Below are 18,409 nucleotides of genomic sequence, written 5' to 3'. Positions count from 1 at the left end.
GATGCGCTTATAAGGCAAAGGAATGTGCGTAGGCAAATCAATAATGAATGTCCATTCTCTGGTTACGCAGGAGGTAATTATACAACCTGAATCTTAGGGAATTATATCTATGGTACACTAGTAATATATAGCGGGAGATACTGGAAGGGTCCCCCCGGTTGTAAGCCAGCAGGGGTAGAGGATCTGTCGGTAGTAGAGAGTCTGGTCAACGATGACTAAGGAGACTCCAAGTACAGGAGACGGTGCAATAGCCTCTTGATCCACAGACGAATACAGCTGTTCTCCGTAGACTGTAGCTCCACAGTGAAGAAAGCTAGCCGGCCTCAGGCTCTCTGAGGCGCAGACTCGACTGGTCTCCTCACAGGGTAAATCCAACACGTGTAGGCGTCGGCGATTCTCCGCTCCATAAATCACAGGACCAAAACAAATATAATCCAGCCGCAAAGGGCTATGTAGTCGTCGGGTAGATTAATCCAGTGTACATGTCCACACGGTTCTCGTCTAGGTCTCCTCGGGTGAAAGCGCCATGAAAGCAGCCCAGCCTGGATAAGCACTCTAGCTGGTACGAGGAAGCGTTGGTGATGCTGGTCACTGTAGAACTTTAGCCGCACGATACACTATACACAAATAGACTATTACTGACTTAATAGAAATATGTCGCACTCGACGGTATAGCGCCAAACTCTGACAATTCAGTTATTAATTCGCACGCGGTCTCAATGCTCTATTTGGGGCCAAACAGGCCATACTTCACCGCACGGAGTATCGTGGGTGAGGCTTCAACTTATTGGGTAACTCTACTTCTGTATTCACCTGCGCCATATTTATATGCACGGCGAACAATCTAGTGCCAACCTCATTTCTGTCTCGTATCCCTGGGCAAGGCCGGGCATGTACAGACATGTCTTGACGGTGGCTTTGAACCTGACTCTGGAGGCACGGCCCCGGCGCCTGTGGACCGCTGTCCAATAGGAGAATGAAGTATTATGGTCTGTAATAGGCTAAAGGGATATTCCGTGTATATGTACAAGGAATATACAAGGGATATCAAACGATATACAAATACTATGCAATATATATCAATCAATAAATATATATATTCGGTTTAATCTGATCCTTTGTAACAGTAGTGGTAACAGTAATAGTAGTAGTAATAGTAGTAGTAGTAGTAGTAGTAGTAGTAGTAGTAGTAGTAATAGTAGCAGTAGTAGTAGTAGTAATAGTAGCAGTAGTAATAGTAGTAATAGTAGTAGTAATAGTAGCAGTAGTAGTAGTAATAGTAATAGTAGTAGTAATAGTAGCAGTAATAGTAGTAGTAATAGTAGTAGTAGTAATAGTAGTAATAGTAGTAGTAATAGCAGTAGTAATAGTAGCAGTAGTAGTAGTAATAGTAGCAGTAATAGTAGCAGTAATAGTAGTAGTAATAGTAGCAGTAGTAGTAGTAATAGTAATAGTAGTAGTAATAGTAGCAGTAATAGTAGTAGTAATAGTAATAGTAATAGTAGCAGTAGTAATAGTAGTAATAGTAGTAGTAATAGTAGTAGTAACAACAACAGTAATAGTAGTAGCAGCAGCAGCAGTCCACATTCCGTCTCTCTGCCTCTCTACTACAAGGAAAACCCCCTGGGAACTCCAGGGAGCGAGTATCTATGGAAATTTCCAGAAGTCCCGATTTCCGCGTGCGTCCCTTTCGGCTCCGTGCCCATCCATCAGCTCCCTGTCGGGGCGCGGAGAGGTGCCACAGAGGACACTCTGAGCACGGAGAACAGGGAGGAAGAAGCTACACACTGCCCACGTACGACCTGCAGCCTTTCGGCACACAGGGAACGACGCAGAGAGATGGCCCCCCGTGTGTCAGCGGCGCTACTCAGCGAGGAGGTGTACGTGTGTCACAGCGTTGCCCGCAGGCCGCGGCCCGGCCGTGGGATAATACCTTCCGTCTTTTAATCGGACCTGGCGTTAGGCCCCCGGCAGGCTGGTAAATAGAATGGAATGGTTTAGCGGCTGTCTTAAATACTTCGAAGCTTCGAAGCTTCGTTCGATGGGCATGGGATTCGAATATGAAAATAAAATTCGATTAAGATTTTTTTTTTATTTATTTTTTTTGCAAAATCAACTCTGAAGATGAGGTCGGACTCGGCACTGACAGATTTGTGTTCATTGTGCTGCTTTTATAAAGCCTCAAATGACGGCTTACAATATTCCATGAAAGCAAAGTGTTTAGTTTGTCTAAGATTTAAAAAGGTTTAAACTTTACAGCACTGACAAAGTTGAACAAAGTGCTGTACAAGTCCCACAACATTAAAAAAAATATATATATATATATTTTTTTTTAATTTGGAAGCTTCGAATTAAAATCGAATCTCGGCCCCGAAGCTTTGAATTCCAAAAAAAATAATCGAAGGTCAGCCCTAGAATGGTTATATCCAGTCCTCCTTTCATTCCATTTCAAACCTTTTTTAAACTCGAAAGGCAACTGAGGTTTCCCTCATTTACCGTCACGACGAGTGTACGTACGGAGTTAAGCTAAAAGAGCTAAAATATTATATAATGTATTATACAAAATTATGTTATATCAAGTAAAATTAATGGAGGAAAACATGTAAGGGGGTAGGGATCAATAAGCTTAGCTTCCCTCTACTCCTTTTTTGAACATGTCAACTAACTACATTGCTCTTGACTTTTTGTTTATAATTTCTTTTTCATTCTGATTATTCTGTTTGACAAAGCTTGATATTATGATTTATTTAGAGGAATGTAAAGAATATGTTCAAAAATAAACTTTTTATTCAAGCTAAAAGAGGCATATGAAATCGTAAAAACAAGACGAGTAAGCATAGCAAATCAATTAAAACACGTACGACTTGATTGACAAAGGTTGGAGATCTAGGTTTTAAACTCTGCAACACAGAGGGGAGAATCTGGACCCTGTTAATCTGTAAACCGTATTTCGCCTAAAGGTACATGCCTAAGTAAATGGAAGATTGCTCCACTTCTGCAAGGTCAATTTGCATGTTCTTGGTATCTAGGAACATCTAGGGACCTGGGGGTATGTATTTCCAGTGTCAGAAATATTGTGTCTGTTACTAGGCTTGAGTAAATTGTGATGAAACAAAGGAGAATATAAATTATGATTTATGATTTTTGCATCTTTGATAAAAAATGTATACGGGTAGGAGAACATGCTCACTGAGCTCATTCACCACCTTATTGAGATCATGTGTACAAAAAATCTAAGCAAATGAACCGCGGGAAGATGATTAAACAGAAGGATTTGTAGATACAGTAATTAATGATAATCGATTTTAATTATAAATTCATATTTTACCTTGAACTTGACCTTGACCTTATTATGGTCAAATCATACATCCAATGGCAGGGTTTAATCTGGATTTAGTCATTTCCTTGCGGTTTTTACGATAATTAGCATTTTTCCGATAAATTTGTATTTCCGATAAATCGTATAAAACATCGGTAAAAATGAAAATATACACTTTGACTACTGTTTTTGATAGGGTTATGGTCTTTACACCTGGCCACAAAAAATAAATATTTAAAAACATTGACCTCTTAACATCCAAGGGCCCACATGTGGACGATCCTTTGCCGACCTCTAGTGGCTTGCGTGTGTCGATTGCCCTTTCAGGTGACAAAATCCGTTCAGCGGTTCTCGAGTTACATGCCGATATGTGAGGCGTGCCCCAAAGTACGCAAAAGTACACATTAACACCCCCGACTCTCGGGGCTCTAGCTCCGTCAATCATTTGGCGATCTCGAAAGTCTTTGCACAGGGTCGTAGCCAATGAGTGTGGCTTTCCAATGATACCCCATGATATGATAATTGGGGATCTAATACGGTCTCTATTGATCGATTTATGATAAAGAAAAGAAAAGTCTCCTATAGGGGGACCTTAAGGCTTAACAGGCAGGACCGTTGGAGGTCCAACCTGCGGCCGGTCACCATTTCACCGATGCCTAGAGACTGACCTCACGTCCGTGGCTCTAGACGTCAACGTAGAGGGGTGAGTGGATCCTCGGTGGCTCGCCTTCAGATGGTGCGGAACGCAGCTGCGCGTCTTCACTGCCACGCGACAGAAGGTTAGCCCTTTTACTATCACACAACCGACGGCGATGCTCCATCATTAGCATCATTAGCTCCGCATTTGCGGAGCTAGTGACGCTAATGATGGAGCATCGCCGTCGGTTTGTGTGATAGTAAAAGGGCTAACCTTCTGTATTGTCACAGTGAAAGGGTTAACCGGCTGTCGTGTGGCGGTGAAAGGGTTAACTGGCACTCTTAAATATGACCACGTCTTTTATTTGCTTTTTAAAGCTCTTCATGACCTCGCCCCACCCTACCTCTCTGAGCTGCTGCAGGTCTATACACCTTCTCGCTCCCTCAGGTCAGCTGACCAGCTGCTCCTCCCTGTGGTGCCTACAACTAGGCGTAAGCTCAGGGGGGGGCCGTGCCTTATTCTCCGCTGTCGCCCCCAAAATGTGGAACAAGCTGCCGCTGCAGATTAGGCCTCATCACCGTTTCAAAGGCCTCCTTAAGACCCACCTTTTCTCTCTGGCTTTCGACACTTGTTCTGGCTTGTTGATTTTATGATCTTATTGTTGTACTGTGTTATTGTTGTATCGTTTTGTTACTGTGTGTCCCTTTTGCTTTTAAGTACTCATCTATTTAAATTTGTATCGTTGCCTATGTTTATCTTTTTTTTCTCTTTTTAGTACTCCTTGTTCTTTTATCTATTTTTAGTGCTGCTTATAGTTTTTAATATGCTCCCTCTGTACAGCACTTTGTGCCCCTGTGGCTGTCGAAGCGCTTTATAAATAAAGTTGGAGTGGATTGGAGAACCTCCCCGGCTTCCCCCTCTCGCTCTGAGAAGAAGACCGTCCCGTCCCCCCTCCCCCTCCCCCTCCTCCGGGTCTCTCTGCCAGAGGCACCGCCGGGCTTTACCGCGAGCTGAAGTGAGACGCACTGAGAGGCGAGCCGCCGCGAGCGCAGGTGTTCCCACGTCCCGCTGCTCCTTCTGGTCAGGCGGACACGATGGGTTTATTTATTGGAGCGCCGCTATTGCTTAACGGTGCCCGGTGGAGGGGGAGGTGGAGGGGGGGGGGGGGAGGTGGTGGCGGCGGCGGCAACGACTGGGGGAATTTGTTTCCATTTCTATCATATTCTACTGTAACTGTCTGTCACCAAACAACCTAATTAAATTCAGTGTATTTGTCAACCTACTTGGCAATAAAGACCTTTCTGATTCGACGACACACCCCCCACCACAGACACACCCCCCACCACAGACACACCCCCCACCACAGACACACCCCCCACCACAGACACACCCCCCACCACAGACACACCCCCCACCACAGACACACCCCCCACCACGACACCCCCCCCCCACCACAGACACACCCCCCACCACAGACACACCCCCCACCACAGACACACCCCCCACCACAGACACACCCCCCACCACGACACCCCCCCCCCCACCACAGACACACCCCCCACCACGACACCCCCCCCCCCACCACAGACACACCCCCCACCACAGACACACCCCCCCCCACCACGACACACCTCCCACCACAGACACACCCCCCCCCCACCACAGACATACCCCCCACCACAGACACCCCCCCCACCACGACACCCCCCCCCCCACCACGACACCCCCCCCCCCACCACAGACACACCCCCCCCCCACCACGACACACCCCCCACCACAGACACACCCCCCCCCCCCACCACAGACACACCCCCCCCCCCCCCCCACCACAGACACACCCCCCACCACGACACACCCCCCACCACAGACACACCCCCCCCATGACACACCCCCCACCACGACACACCCCCCACCACAGACACACCCCCCCCCATGACACCCCCCCCACCACAGACACACCCCCCACCACAGACACACCCCCCACCATGACACACCCCCCACCATGACACACCCCCCACCATGACACACCCCCCACCACAGACACACCCCCCACCACAGACACACCCCCCACCACAGACACACCCCCCACCACAGACACACCCCCCACCACAGACACACCCCCCACCACGACACACCCCCCACCACAGACACACCCCCCACCACAGACACACCCCCCACCACAGACACACCCCCCACCACGACACACCCACCACCACAGACACACCCCCCACCACAGACACACCCCCCCACCACAGACACACCCCCCCACCACAGACACACCCCCCACCACGACACACCACAGTCGGTGGCCATTGGACTGCTGCCATTGGCCGGAGAGTTGCTCTGACCATAGATATCTATAGATCTATGGCTCTGACACTTGAATGTCCCCCGAGGGCATTAGAGGAACACTTGACTTGAGAAGAGGCCAGGGTTTGAAATGGGTCGGTTGATTGTCTGCTGAGAGCTCCCCACTGCTGCAGCCTTAACGAGTGGGTTGTCGAGAGCTACTTGTTGTGGTCCCTCTGACCCAGTGGTGGGCAATCAACCAGTGGATCTCCAGGGGCCTCGGGAGTCCTCCACCGGATGACCTGGAGGACCTTAGACAACGTCGTCTGATCATTTAGTCAATCGCACTCAAGACTTGCTGGTTCACACTTGAATCTCGGCGAATCCCTGTCCTTATGTGGCTCTTTGGCCCGCCTTCCTTTAACCGCGGGGGCGTTCGCCGGGTCCCCCGTTTCGTATTTGCATGCTTCTCATTGGTTAGAATCCAGTCCTCCTTGGTTAGAATCTAGTCCTCCTTGGTTAGAATCCAGTCCTCCTTGGTTAGAATCCAGTCCTCCTTGGTTAGAATCCAGTCCTCCTTGGTTAGAATCCAGTCCTCCTTGGTTAGAATCCAGTCCTCCTTGGTTAGAATCCAGTCCTCCTTGGTTAGAATCCAGTTCTCATTGGTTAGAATCCAGTCCTCCTTGGTTAGAATCTAGTCCTCCTTGGTTAGAATCTGGTTAGAATCCAGTTCTCCTTGGTTAGAATCTGGTTAGAATCCAGTCCTCCTTGGTTAGAATCTGGTTAGAATCCAGTCCTCCTTGGTTAGAATCTAGTCCTCCTTGGTTAGAATCCAGTCCTCCTTGGTTAGAATCCAGTTCTCCTTGGTTAGAATCCAGTCCTCCTTGGTTAGAATCCAGTCCTCCTTGGTTAGAATCCAGTTCTCCTTGGTTAGAATCCAGTCCTCCTTGGTTAGAATCCAGTTCTCCTTGGTTAGAATCCAGTCCTCCTTGGTTAGAATCTGGTTAGAATCCAGTCCTCCTTGGTTAGAATCTGGTTAGAATCCAGTCCTCCTTGGTTAGAATCTGGTTAGAATCCAGTCCTCCTTGGTTAGAATCCAGTCCTCCTTGGTTAGAATCCAGTCCAGGCCCTGAATATGTTGATATGGAATAGGATTATTTGCTTTCAGAAGGTAAAAGTAACGTTGTAACCAGTTATTATTTCATATTTAACTATAATATTAGTACTGAAACTTTAATAGTTATCAGTTACACTACTCGTTACCGGATAAAAGTAATATTATTATTACCTAATTGCGTTACTAGTAACGTGTTACCACCCAACACACTGTCCACAAGGATGGCTATTTTAGTGTTTTCCCTCACTGTTATGAAGTGTATGAAGCAGCTTTTCTTATGTCTGTCTCTCTCTCTCTCTCTTTTTCTCTCTCTCTCTCTCTCTCTCTCTCTCTCTCTCCTCTCTCTCTCTCTCTCTCTCTCTCTCCTCTCTCCTCTCTCCTCTCTCCTCTCTCCTCTCTCCTCTCTCCTCTCTCCTCTCTCCTCTCTCCTCACTCCTCACTCCTCACTCCTCACTCCTCACTCCTCTCTCTCTCTACTCTCTCGCTCTCTCTCTCCTCACTCATTTCTCTCTCCCTCTCTTCTCTCTCCTATCTCTCTCGCTCTCTCTCTCTCTCCTCCTCACTCCTCTCGCTCTCTCTCTCTCTGCCCCCTCCTCTCTCTCCCCCCTCCTCTCTCTCTCCCCCCTCCTCTCTCTCGCTCTCTCTCTCTCTCCTCCCTCCTCTCTCTCCCCCCTCCTCTCTCTCTCTCCTCCCTCCTCTCTCTCCCCCCTCCTCTCTCTCTCCCCCCTCCTCTCTCTCTCCTCCCTCCTCTCTCTCTCCCCCCTCCTCTCTCTCTCCTCCCTCCTCTCTCTCTCCTCCCTCCTCTCTCTCTCTCTCTCTCTCTATCTCTCTCTCCTCCCTCCTCTCTCTCTTCCCCCCTCCGCTCTCTCTCTCCTCCCTCCTCTCTCTCTCCCTCGCTTGTCTCCTCAGATGCAGGAGGGCAGTCGCAGTGTTCCTCTGGGAACCCTCATCGCCCTCATGGTGGAGGAGGGTGAGGACTGGAAGCAGGTAGAGATGCCTCCCCCAGAGGCCGTGGCTCCTCCTCCTGCTCCTCCTGCAGCCGTGGCTCCTCCTCCTGCAGCCGTGGCTCCTCCTCCACCACCTCCTCCACCCAGAGCAGCCACCTCAGGACCGTAAGTGGCACTGCCCGCCTATCCACCTCTCTCGTCAATCAGATCATTAACAGCAGCCTGTAGCCAGCCACAAACATATATATATATATATATATATATATATATATATATATATATATATATATATATATTAGTGATGCACCGATGTGAAAATTGTGGCCGATACCGATAACCGATAGTAATATTGCTGTCCTGGCCGATACCGATATTTACCGATATTTACCGATGTCAATATCTCTGTATAGAAAACACTTTTTTATGATAATTAAATAAAGAGCTATTTTCCAAAACGCATTTATTTTTTTACTTTTGTAACTTATTTTTTTAGAAATTACTGATATTTTGAAACAATTTAAGGCCAAAACATGTTAAAAAAAATTATACATTAAAAAAAATATATATATATTTAATATCTGCCCTATTTTGATATCGGAACGATACCGATGTGTAAAAAAAGTTCCGTATCGCCCGATATTATATCAGCGGCCGATATATCGTGCACCACTAATATATATACACATACAAATATATATATATATATATATACACGTGTATGTAGAAGACACCTTAAAACTATATAAAGTAAACAGAGACACACATGTACATGTAGAAAACATAAAAACTATAAAGTAAACGGAGACATACACGTGTACATGTAGAAGACATAAAAACTATAAAGTAAACGGAGACATACACATGTACATGTAGAAGACATAAAAACTCTATAAAGTAATCTGAGACATACACGTACTTGTAGAAGACATACAAACTATAAAGTAAACATACATACATTACACGTGCATGTAGAAGACATAAAATTAATTATCGTTATTGTTACAAAGGATCAGATTAAACCGAATATATATATTTATTTATTGATATGCATGGTATTTGTATATCGTTTGATATCCCCTGTATATTCCTTGTACATATACACGGAATATCCCTTTAGCCCAGACCATAATATTCCATTCTCCTATTGGACAGCGGTCCACCGGCGCCAGGGACCGGCCTCCGGAGCCAGGTTCAAAGTCACCGTCAAGATGTGTCTGGACATGCCCGCCCTTGCCCAGGGATACGCGACAGAAATGAGAGTGGAACTAGTTTGTTCACCGTGCGTATAAATATGGCGCAGGTGAATGTAGAAGCCCCTTAGCCCCTTACCTCCGTACCCTTCGTCCTTAGTATGTTACCGATAAGTTGAAGCCTCACCCACGATACAACGTGCGGTGAAGTATGGCCTGTTTGGCCTCAGAATAGAGCATCGAGACCGCGTGCGAATTAATAACTGAATTGTCAGAGTTTGGCGCTATACCGTCGAGTGCGACATAGTTTCTATTAGGTAAATAATAGTCTATTTGTGTATAGTGTATCGTGCGGTTAAAGTTCTACAGTGACCAGCATCTCCAACGCTTTCTCGTATTAGCTAGAGTTCTTGTCCAGGCTGGGCCGACCACATGGCGCTTTCACCCGAGGAGACCTAGACGAGAGCCGTATGGACATGTACACTGGATTAATCTACCCGACGACTACATAGCCCTTTGCGGCTGGAATATATTTGCTTTGGTCCTGTGATTTATGGAGCGGATAATCGTCGATGCCTGCACGTGTTGGATTTACCCCGAGAGGAGTCAAGTCGAGTCGGCGCCCAGAGAGCCTGAGGCCGACTAGCTTTCTTCCCTGTGGAGCTACAGTCTACAAGAGAACCAAGCTGTATTCGTCTGTGGATCAAGAGGCTACTGCACCGGCTTCTGTACCTGAAGTCTCCCTAGTCATCGTTGACCAGACGTCCTACTACCGACAGATCTTCTACCCCCCCTGCTGGCTTACAACCAGTGGGAACCCCTTCCAGTATCTCCCGCTAGATTACTAGTGCACCATAGATATAATTCCCTAAGATTCGGGTTGTATAATTACCTCCTGCGTAACCAGAGAATGGACATTCGTTATTGATTTGCCTACGCATACTCCTTTGCCTTACAAGTGCATTCAAAGAATAATGTAAAGTATCCTATGTACCTTTTGCTCCATTAAATACTTGATTAATACCTTTGACTGGAACCGATTTCATTGTGGGAAGTGTTCATCATATTCATATATTGTGTACTGTATGGCCAGTAATTAAAGTACATAAAGCGGTAGTGGTTTAATGATACCATACTTATCAATACAGTCAGGGAATTGTACCCCTCAGTTACAGTTATCGTTTTATACGCCCAGCCCTAAGCCACCTTAAAAACTATAAAGTAATCTGAGACGGGCACATACATGTTATGAAGCCAGATATATCCGTACCGAACCGTTTCAGTGTGTACCGTACCGAACGAATACAACGGTATGTTAACCACCAACGACAATCTAATATAATTACTATTCTTTTTTTCGATTATTAATTTCAATATAGAATATTTGTTGACAGCCCTACAAGTACAATTAGTTACTGCACACTACATCACCCCTGAGTGGAACATGGAAAGCCAAACTTTCCCCCACTGTACCGAAAACCCGTACCGAACCGTGACTTCAAAACCGAGATACGTACCGAGCCGTGGTGTTTGTGTACCGTTACACCCCTACTAGCTTGGTATCCCCTGGCCGTGACGGGGATTACCGTACTTTTCGGACTATAAGCCGCACCTTTTTTCCCCATTTTTCGACCCTGCGGCTTATATAACGGTGCGGCTTATATGTGACTCGACATGACCAAACCCGAAAATGTAAAAATCTAAATATTGCTTTTTTGACTGCATTGAAATGTTATTTATCTGTTCCCTTATTTGCTAAACTTAATACAACTTGTAAATATGGTAATTCTTGTTATTTGTCCGACAGTATTGTGTCCCAATGTTAATTACATATGGTAATTAAACATTAAAACACCTGCGGCTTATAGTCCAGTGCGGCTTATAGTGAGAAAAGTACGGTAGGCGACAGCTCTGAAAGACGGGCATTCTACTGCCTACTGGTAAGTGTAGTTCGTTTTTAACGACAAATTAAAAACCTTATAACTACTTTTATTTCAACCTAAAAATGCTTAAACAATAATGTTAGTGTATAGAAGGGAACTCATTTTGTGCAAAAATTTAAGCTTTTCAATTTCCATGCGGCAGAATTGTGACAATAGCCGATGATCCATTTCCCCAATGATGAATCCCTATACGGGTGGAACAACCAGTGACGTCAGACTACACCTCCCTGCCCTATTGACACAATAAATACTGCTGCAGGAAGCAGAAGAGTAGCGGCAACAAGATGCCTTCAAAGCCAGAGCCTATTTGATTATGCAAACACATTTTTACGCTGAGTCCACAGTCACGCTCGGATTCTTCCCCCCGCAGCTGGATCAGATTAAGAAGGGGGTGAGAGGTTAGATGTTGTTGCTTTGGTGAAGGCCTGTTGTTATTGAACATAAATGGTGCATAAGTAGACTGTAATAAGGGCTTCAGTAGACTGTAATAAGGGCTTCAGTAGACTGTAATAAGGGCTTCAGTAGACTGTGATAAGGGCTGCTTCAGTAGACTGTATAAGGGCTTCAGTAGACTGTAATAAGGGCTTCAGTAGACTGTGATAAGGGCTTCAGTAGACTGTAATAAGGGCTTCAGTAGACTGTAATAAGGGCTTCAGTAGACTGATAAGGGCTTCAGTAGACTGTAATAAGGGCTTCAGTAGACTGATAAGGGCTTCAGTAGACTGTAATAAGGGCTTCAGTAGACTGTAATAAGGGCTTCAGTAGACTGTAATAAGGGCTTCAGTAGACTGTAATACGGGCTTCAGTAGACTGTAATACGGGCTTCAGTAGACTGTAATAAGGGCTTCAGTAGACTGTAATAAGGGCTTCAGTAGACTGTAATAAGGGCTTCAGTAGACTGTAATAAGGGCTTCAGTAGACTGTAATAAGGGCTGCTTCAGTAGACTGTAATAAGGGCTTCAGTAGACTGTAATAAGGGCTTCAGTAGACTGTAATAAGGGCTTCAGTAGACTGTAATAAGGGCTGCTTCAGTAGACTGTAATAAGGGCTTCAGTAGACTGTAATAAGGGCTGCTTCAGTAGACTGTGATAAGGGCTGCTTCAGTAGACTGTATAAGGGCTTCAGTAGACTGTAATAAGGGCTTCAGTAGACTGTGATAAGGGCTTCAGTAGACTGTAATAAGGGCTTCAGTAGACTGTAATAAGGGCTTCAGTAGACTGTAATAAGGGCTTCAGTAGACTGATAAGGGCTTCAGTAGACTGTAATAAGGGCTTCAGTAGACTGTGATAAGGGCTTCAGTAGACTGTAATAAGGGCTTCAGTAGACTGTGATAAGGGCTTCAGTAGACTGTGATAAGGGCTTCAGTAGACTGTAATAAGGGCTGCTTCAGTAGACTGTAATAAGGGCTTCAGTAGACTGATAAGGGCTTCAGTAGACTGTAATAAGGGCTTCAGTAGACTGTAATAAGGGCTTCAGTAGACTGTAATAAGGGCTTCAGTAGACTGTAATAAGGGCTTCAGTAGACTGTAATAAGGGCTTCAGTAGACTGTAATAAGGGCTTCAGTAGACTGTAATAAGGGCTGCTTCAGTAGACTGTGATAAGGGCTTCAGTAGACTGTAATGAGGGCTTCAGTAGACTGTAATAAGGGCTTCAGTAGACTGTAATAAGGGCTTCAGTAGACTGTAATAAGGGCTGCTTCAGTAGACTGTAATAAGGGCTTCAGTAGACTGTAATAAGGGCTTCAGTAGACTGTAATAAGGGCTTCAGTAGACTGTAATAAGGGCTTCAGTAGACTGTAATAAGGGCTTCAGTAGACTGTAATAAGGGCTGCTTCAGTAGACTGTAATAAGGGCTTCAGTAGACTGTAATAAGGGCTGCTTCAGTAGACTGTAATAAGGGCTTCAGTAGACTGTAATAAGGGCTTCAGTAGACTGTAATAAGGGCTTCAGTAGAGTGTAATAAGGGCTTCAGTAGACTGTAATAAGGGCTGCTTCAGTAGACTGTAATAAGGGCTTCAGTAGACTGTAATAAGGGCTTCAGTAGACTGTAATAAGGGCTTCAGTAGACTGTAATAAGGGCTTCAGTAGACTGTAATAAGGGCTTCAGTAGACTGTAATAAGGGCTTCAGTAGACTGTGATAAGGGCTTCAGTAGACTGTAATAAGGGCTTCAGTAGACTGTAATAAGGGCTGCTTCAGTAGACTGTAATAAGGGCTTCAGTAGACTGTAATAAGGGCTTCAGTAGACTGTAATAAGGGCTTCAGTAGACTGTGATAAGGGCTTCAGTAGACTGTAATAAGGGCTGCTTCAGTAGACTGTAATAAGGGCTTCAGTAGACTGTAATAAGGGCTTCAGTAGACTGTAATGAGGGCTTCAGTAGACTGTAATAAGGGCTTCAGTAGACTGTAATAAGGGCTTCAGTAGACTGTGATAAGGGCTTCAGTAGACTGTAATAAGGGCTTCAGTAGACTGTAATAAGGGCTTCAGTAGACTGTAATAAGGGCTGCTTCAGTAGACTGTAATAAGGGCTTCAGTAGACTGTAATAAGGGCTTCAGTAGACTGTAATAAGGGCTTCAGTAGACTGTGATAAGGGCTTCAGTAGACTGTGATAAGGGCTTCAGTAGACTGTGATAAGGGCTTCAGTAGACTGTAATAAGGGCTTCAGTAGACTGTAATAAGGGCTTCAGTAGACTGTGATAAGGGCTTCAGTAGACTGTAATAAGGGCTTCAGTAGACTGTAATAGGGGCTTCAGTAGACTGTAATAAGGGCTTCAGTAGACTGTAATAAGGGCTTCAGTAGACTGTAATAAGGGCTTCAGTAGACTGTAATAAGGGCTTCAGTGGACTGTAATAAGGGCTTCAGTAGACTGTAATAAGGGCTTCAGTAGACTGTAATAAGGGCTTCAGTAGACTGTGATAAGGGCTTCAGTAGACTGTAATAAGGGCTTCAGTAGACTGTGATAAGGGCTTCAGTAGACTGTAATAAGGGCTTCAGTAGACTGTAATCAGGGCTTCAGTAGACTGTAATAAGGGCTGCTTCAGTAGACTGTAATAAGGGCTTCAGTAGACTGTAATAAGGGCTTCAGTAGACTGTAATAAGGGCTTCAGTAGACTGTGATAAGGGCTTCAGTAGACTGTAATAAGGGCTTCAGTAGACTGTGATAAGGGCTTCAGTAGACTGTAATAAGGGCTTCAGTAGACTGTAATAAGGGCTTCAGTAGACTGTAATAAGGGCTTCAGTAGACTGTAATAAGGGCTTCAGTAGACTGTAATAAGGGCTTCAGTAGACTGTAATAAGGGCTTCAGTAGACTGTAATAAGGGCTGCTTCAGTAGACTGTAATAAGGGCGGCTTCAGTAGACTGTAATAAGGGCTTCAGTAGACTGTAATTAGGCAATAGCGAACATTAAATAAACACGACAGCATGGCAGCATGGGGGAAGGGGGAGGGGGGGTACAGGTATGGGCAGGGTAATAGTAGAAAGACATACATATAGGCAATACGATTTGATCTCGATACAAAAATATGAGAAAAATAAACCGTGTAAACAAAGGTGCAGATGAGGGTCTGTAAGATGTAGGGCTGGGCGATTAATCGATTAATTCGAATGAATGATTTAGGCCGATTTCTAAAAATGAAAACCGTTCATTTCGATTCATCGTTTATTTTTCTTTTTTTTTCTTTAAGAGTCACCTTTTATTTTACACAGTGATAGATTAGTTAGATTTTATTTTGCACTTTATTAAATTCATTCTTGTTTGATGATCAATAGGCACGTTTTATTTGTTTTAAGTGAAGTTTGGTGAAAAAGCAAGTTATTGCACTATTAATCCCAATAGGGACATTATCTTTGTTTGATCAAGAGTAACATTTTATATATATTTATTTTTTTATTTATTTATTTTTAAGTGAAGATTGGTGAAAGTTAGGTTTGCACTGAATGATTTCCTTGGCGTTTCTAGATTTTAAGAGAAAAGAATCGATTAAAATCGTAAATCGGATGTGGTGTGAACAAATCTGAGATTTTATTTTTAGGCCATATCGCCCCAGAGCCCTAAGAAGATGCTTCTGGGACCAGAGGGGGGCAGAGGGCACGTCTGAACTCCATGGTCATTAAATTAGCCCCCCCCCCCCCCCCCCCCCCCTCTGTTTCTGCTCTGTACAGGTTACGTCTGAGCCCGGCGGCGAGACACATCCTGAACACGCTCGGTCTGGACCCCAGCCTGGCCACGCCCACCGGGCCGAGAGGACTCGTCACCAAGGAGTGAGTACTGGTGGTGACTCACACCTCCTCTGTTCCACCCATACATAACCTGGTTCTGATTCTGCTTCTGGGCTGGCGCTTAGTGACGGTTTGCAGTTTAAGTTTAAGTTTATTTGGATCCCCATTAGCCACAGCAGTGCTGGGGCTATTCTTCCTGGGGTCCATAACACATAAAATACAGTTACAGACTTATACACTCACAACATTTACATGTCATACAGACAATTAAAACAACAATAAAATAATACAATATAACAATATATACGCCTTATGAATTCATAATACAATACAATAATACCTACTCATTATTAATTCATAATACAATACAGCATAATATACTATTTAGCTTTTACATACATTATCTATGTTCATATCAGCCAATTATACAATATTTTTATAATATATCCCTATCAGACACATGCCTTTTCATCCATATATACCCATCTCTTTATCAGACGCATACATTTTCATTTACGTACACACTATCTATTAGGGAATGTCAATTTCTTTGGTTGAAAATGTTGTTTTACCACGATTTTGAAACGACATTTACTATTCTCCTGCTTAACATGTCTGGGAAGAGAGTTCCATTCCTGCATACCACGGAACATGACAGTTCGCTTCATTGCATTCGACCTCACTTTTGGAAGTGTAGAACCTCGTTGGTTCTAAGAACTAAGAGCAGGCCAAAGAGCCACGTCATTGATATGATAAGATATGATACATTTATTTATATTGCGCCCCTCAACCAATAGTTACATCGGCCCGGGGCGCATCCCGGGAGAGAAAGAGAAACAAAAGAGACAGGAACAATACGAAAACAGAAAAAATACATGCAGTCCAACCAAGCAGATAGAGAACGGACAGACATACTACACCAGTCATACTACAATACAAAAAAAACAAACTCATGGATTGTTTATGGCGAAAAGGTGGGTTTTGAGCGCATGGCCTTAAAGGTCCGTGTAGAGTGCTTGCAGATTTCAAGTTGACGTCACTCTGTACGTCTGGATACGTCTTGTTTCGAATTGTGAACGTTGGAAATACTTCACCTATGAGCACGACCCTGGTTAGCTACACAATGTTGTTGTAACTGCATTGTTGGGATAACAAACGGTCTTTGGGCGTGTGGGCAGAGTGAATGGAAGAGGTGCATATAGTGCAGGACCCAGTACGTTAGTGAAAGATAGTGACTGGGAAGGGGGGTAGAATGCCACGCGCTTTAACCCCGTTATGTAGGATGCTCTCGCAAACCGCGAGAAAAGCTGTGAAATTGTACTCCCATCAACGCACACACGCACACACACACGCACACACACACACACACACACACACACACACACACACACACACACACACACACACACACACACACACACACACACACACACAGAGAGAGAGCTCTAATAGCCACCTGCTGTTGCTAGGCGTCCTGATGGAATGCTCTCGTTACCCGTCTGCCGGGGAATCTCATTAAGCCACAGCTGTCGCCATGGCAACCCAGTCTCCAGGGCACCGCTGGTGACCATAGAAACGCAGCCTATATGTTTTTGGAGACGTGTGACTTGAGGATGTGTCTCTCCGTGCGTGTGAGAGAGAGGAGAGAGAGAGAGAGAGAGAGAGAAGCTGTGTACGAGAAGATCGTGAACCGGACCCGGTGTCGGGAACATCGCCATGGCAACCGCGGAGGGAGGCTCCGGAGAAGCCTCGTCTCACGGCGCCTGCCCGTGTGACGACTTTAGAATAATCATATTTCATATTCATATTTTAGTAGTCCGTGAAATGAATAGATTGATTGACACTGTGATTTTTGCCATTATACACACTTAACGGAGGCTGCGTTCACACTGCAAGCCAGTATCAGATTCCAGGGTGTGAACTGATCACGGCTCCTGAACGGACCTCACGCTTGCCGCAAATCAACAATAATGAAGATGAATGTAAACATGGAGGACACCGGAGTCACAGTTTATGGTTTAATATTCGGGGTCGGATAGTTCGTGAGCAGATGATAATGGGGGCGAGGGGGGGGGGGTGAAAGAGAGACGTTTCTGCTTTCAATAAGCTTTCAAACAAAAAGCGGTTATGAGGCATCTTTTCAAGTTTTGCGTGTACAGATGTGTCGCATCAAATACTTATGAGCTAAACACCTCCCTGTCCTTCCACTGACCACCTCCATCACGGAGCTAAACACCTCCCTGTCCCTTCATGTCTGTATCCACTGACCGCCTCCATCACAGCTGTCTTCATGTTTGTATCCACTGACCACCTCCATCACAGCTGTCTTCATGTCTGTATCCACTGACCACCTCCATCACAGCTGTCTTCATGTCTGTATCCACTGACCACCTCCATCACAGCTGTCTTCATGTCTGTATCCACTGACCACCTCCATCACAGCTGTCTTCATGTCTGTATCCGCTGACCACCCCCATCACAGCTGTCTTCATGTCTGTATCCACTGACCGCCTCCATCACAGCTGTCTTCATGTCTGTATCCACTGACCACCTCCATCACAGCTGTCTTCATGTCTGTATCCACTGACCACCTCCATCACAGCTGTCTTCATGTCTGTATCCACTGACCACCTCCATCACAGCTGTCTTCATGTCTGTATCCACTGACCACCTCCATCACAGCTGTCTTCATGTCTGTATCCACTGACCGCCTCCATCACAGCTGTCTTCATGTCTGTATCCACT

General features: G+C 45.1%; 1 protein-coding gene across 1 annotated transcript in view; it reads left to right on the top strand.

The window, feature by feature from the left end:
• The window catches only part of pdhx (pyruvate dehydrogenase complex component X), a 126,052-nt gene that overhangs the window by 51,708 nt on the left and 55,935 nt on the right, over positions 1-18,409 (top strand). Inside the window, exons 4-5 of the mRNA XM_084334305.1 lie at positions 8,272-8,474; positions 15,608-15,706. Coding sequence (XP_084190431.1) covers positions 8,272-8,474; positions 15,608-15,706 — 302 coding nt within the window. The remainder of the gene's footprint in view (positions 1-8,271; positions 8,475-15,607; positions 15,707-18,409) is intronic.

Source organism: Notolepis coatsorum (genome assembly GCF_963971535.1).
Source record: "Notolepis coatsorum genome assembly, chromosome: 18".
Classification (NCBI taxonomy): Eukaryota; Metazoa; Chordata; class Actinopteri; order Aulopiformes; family Paralepididae; genus Notolepis; species Notolepis coatsorum.
Note: the sequence above shows the minus strand (reverse complement) of the source record. Positions and strands in the feature narration are given on the sequence as shown.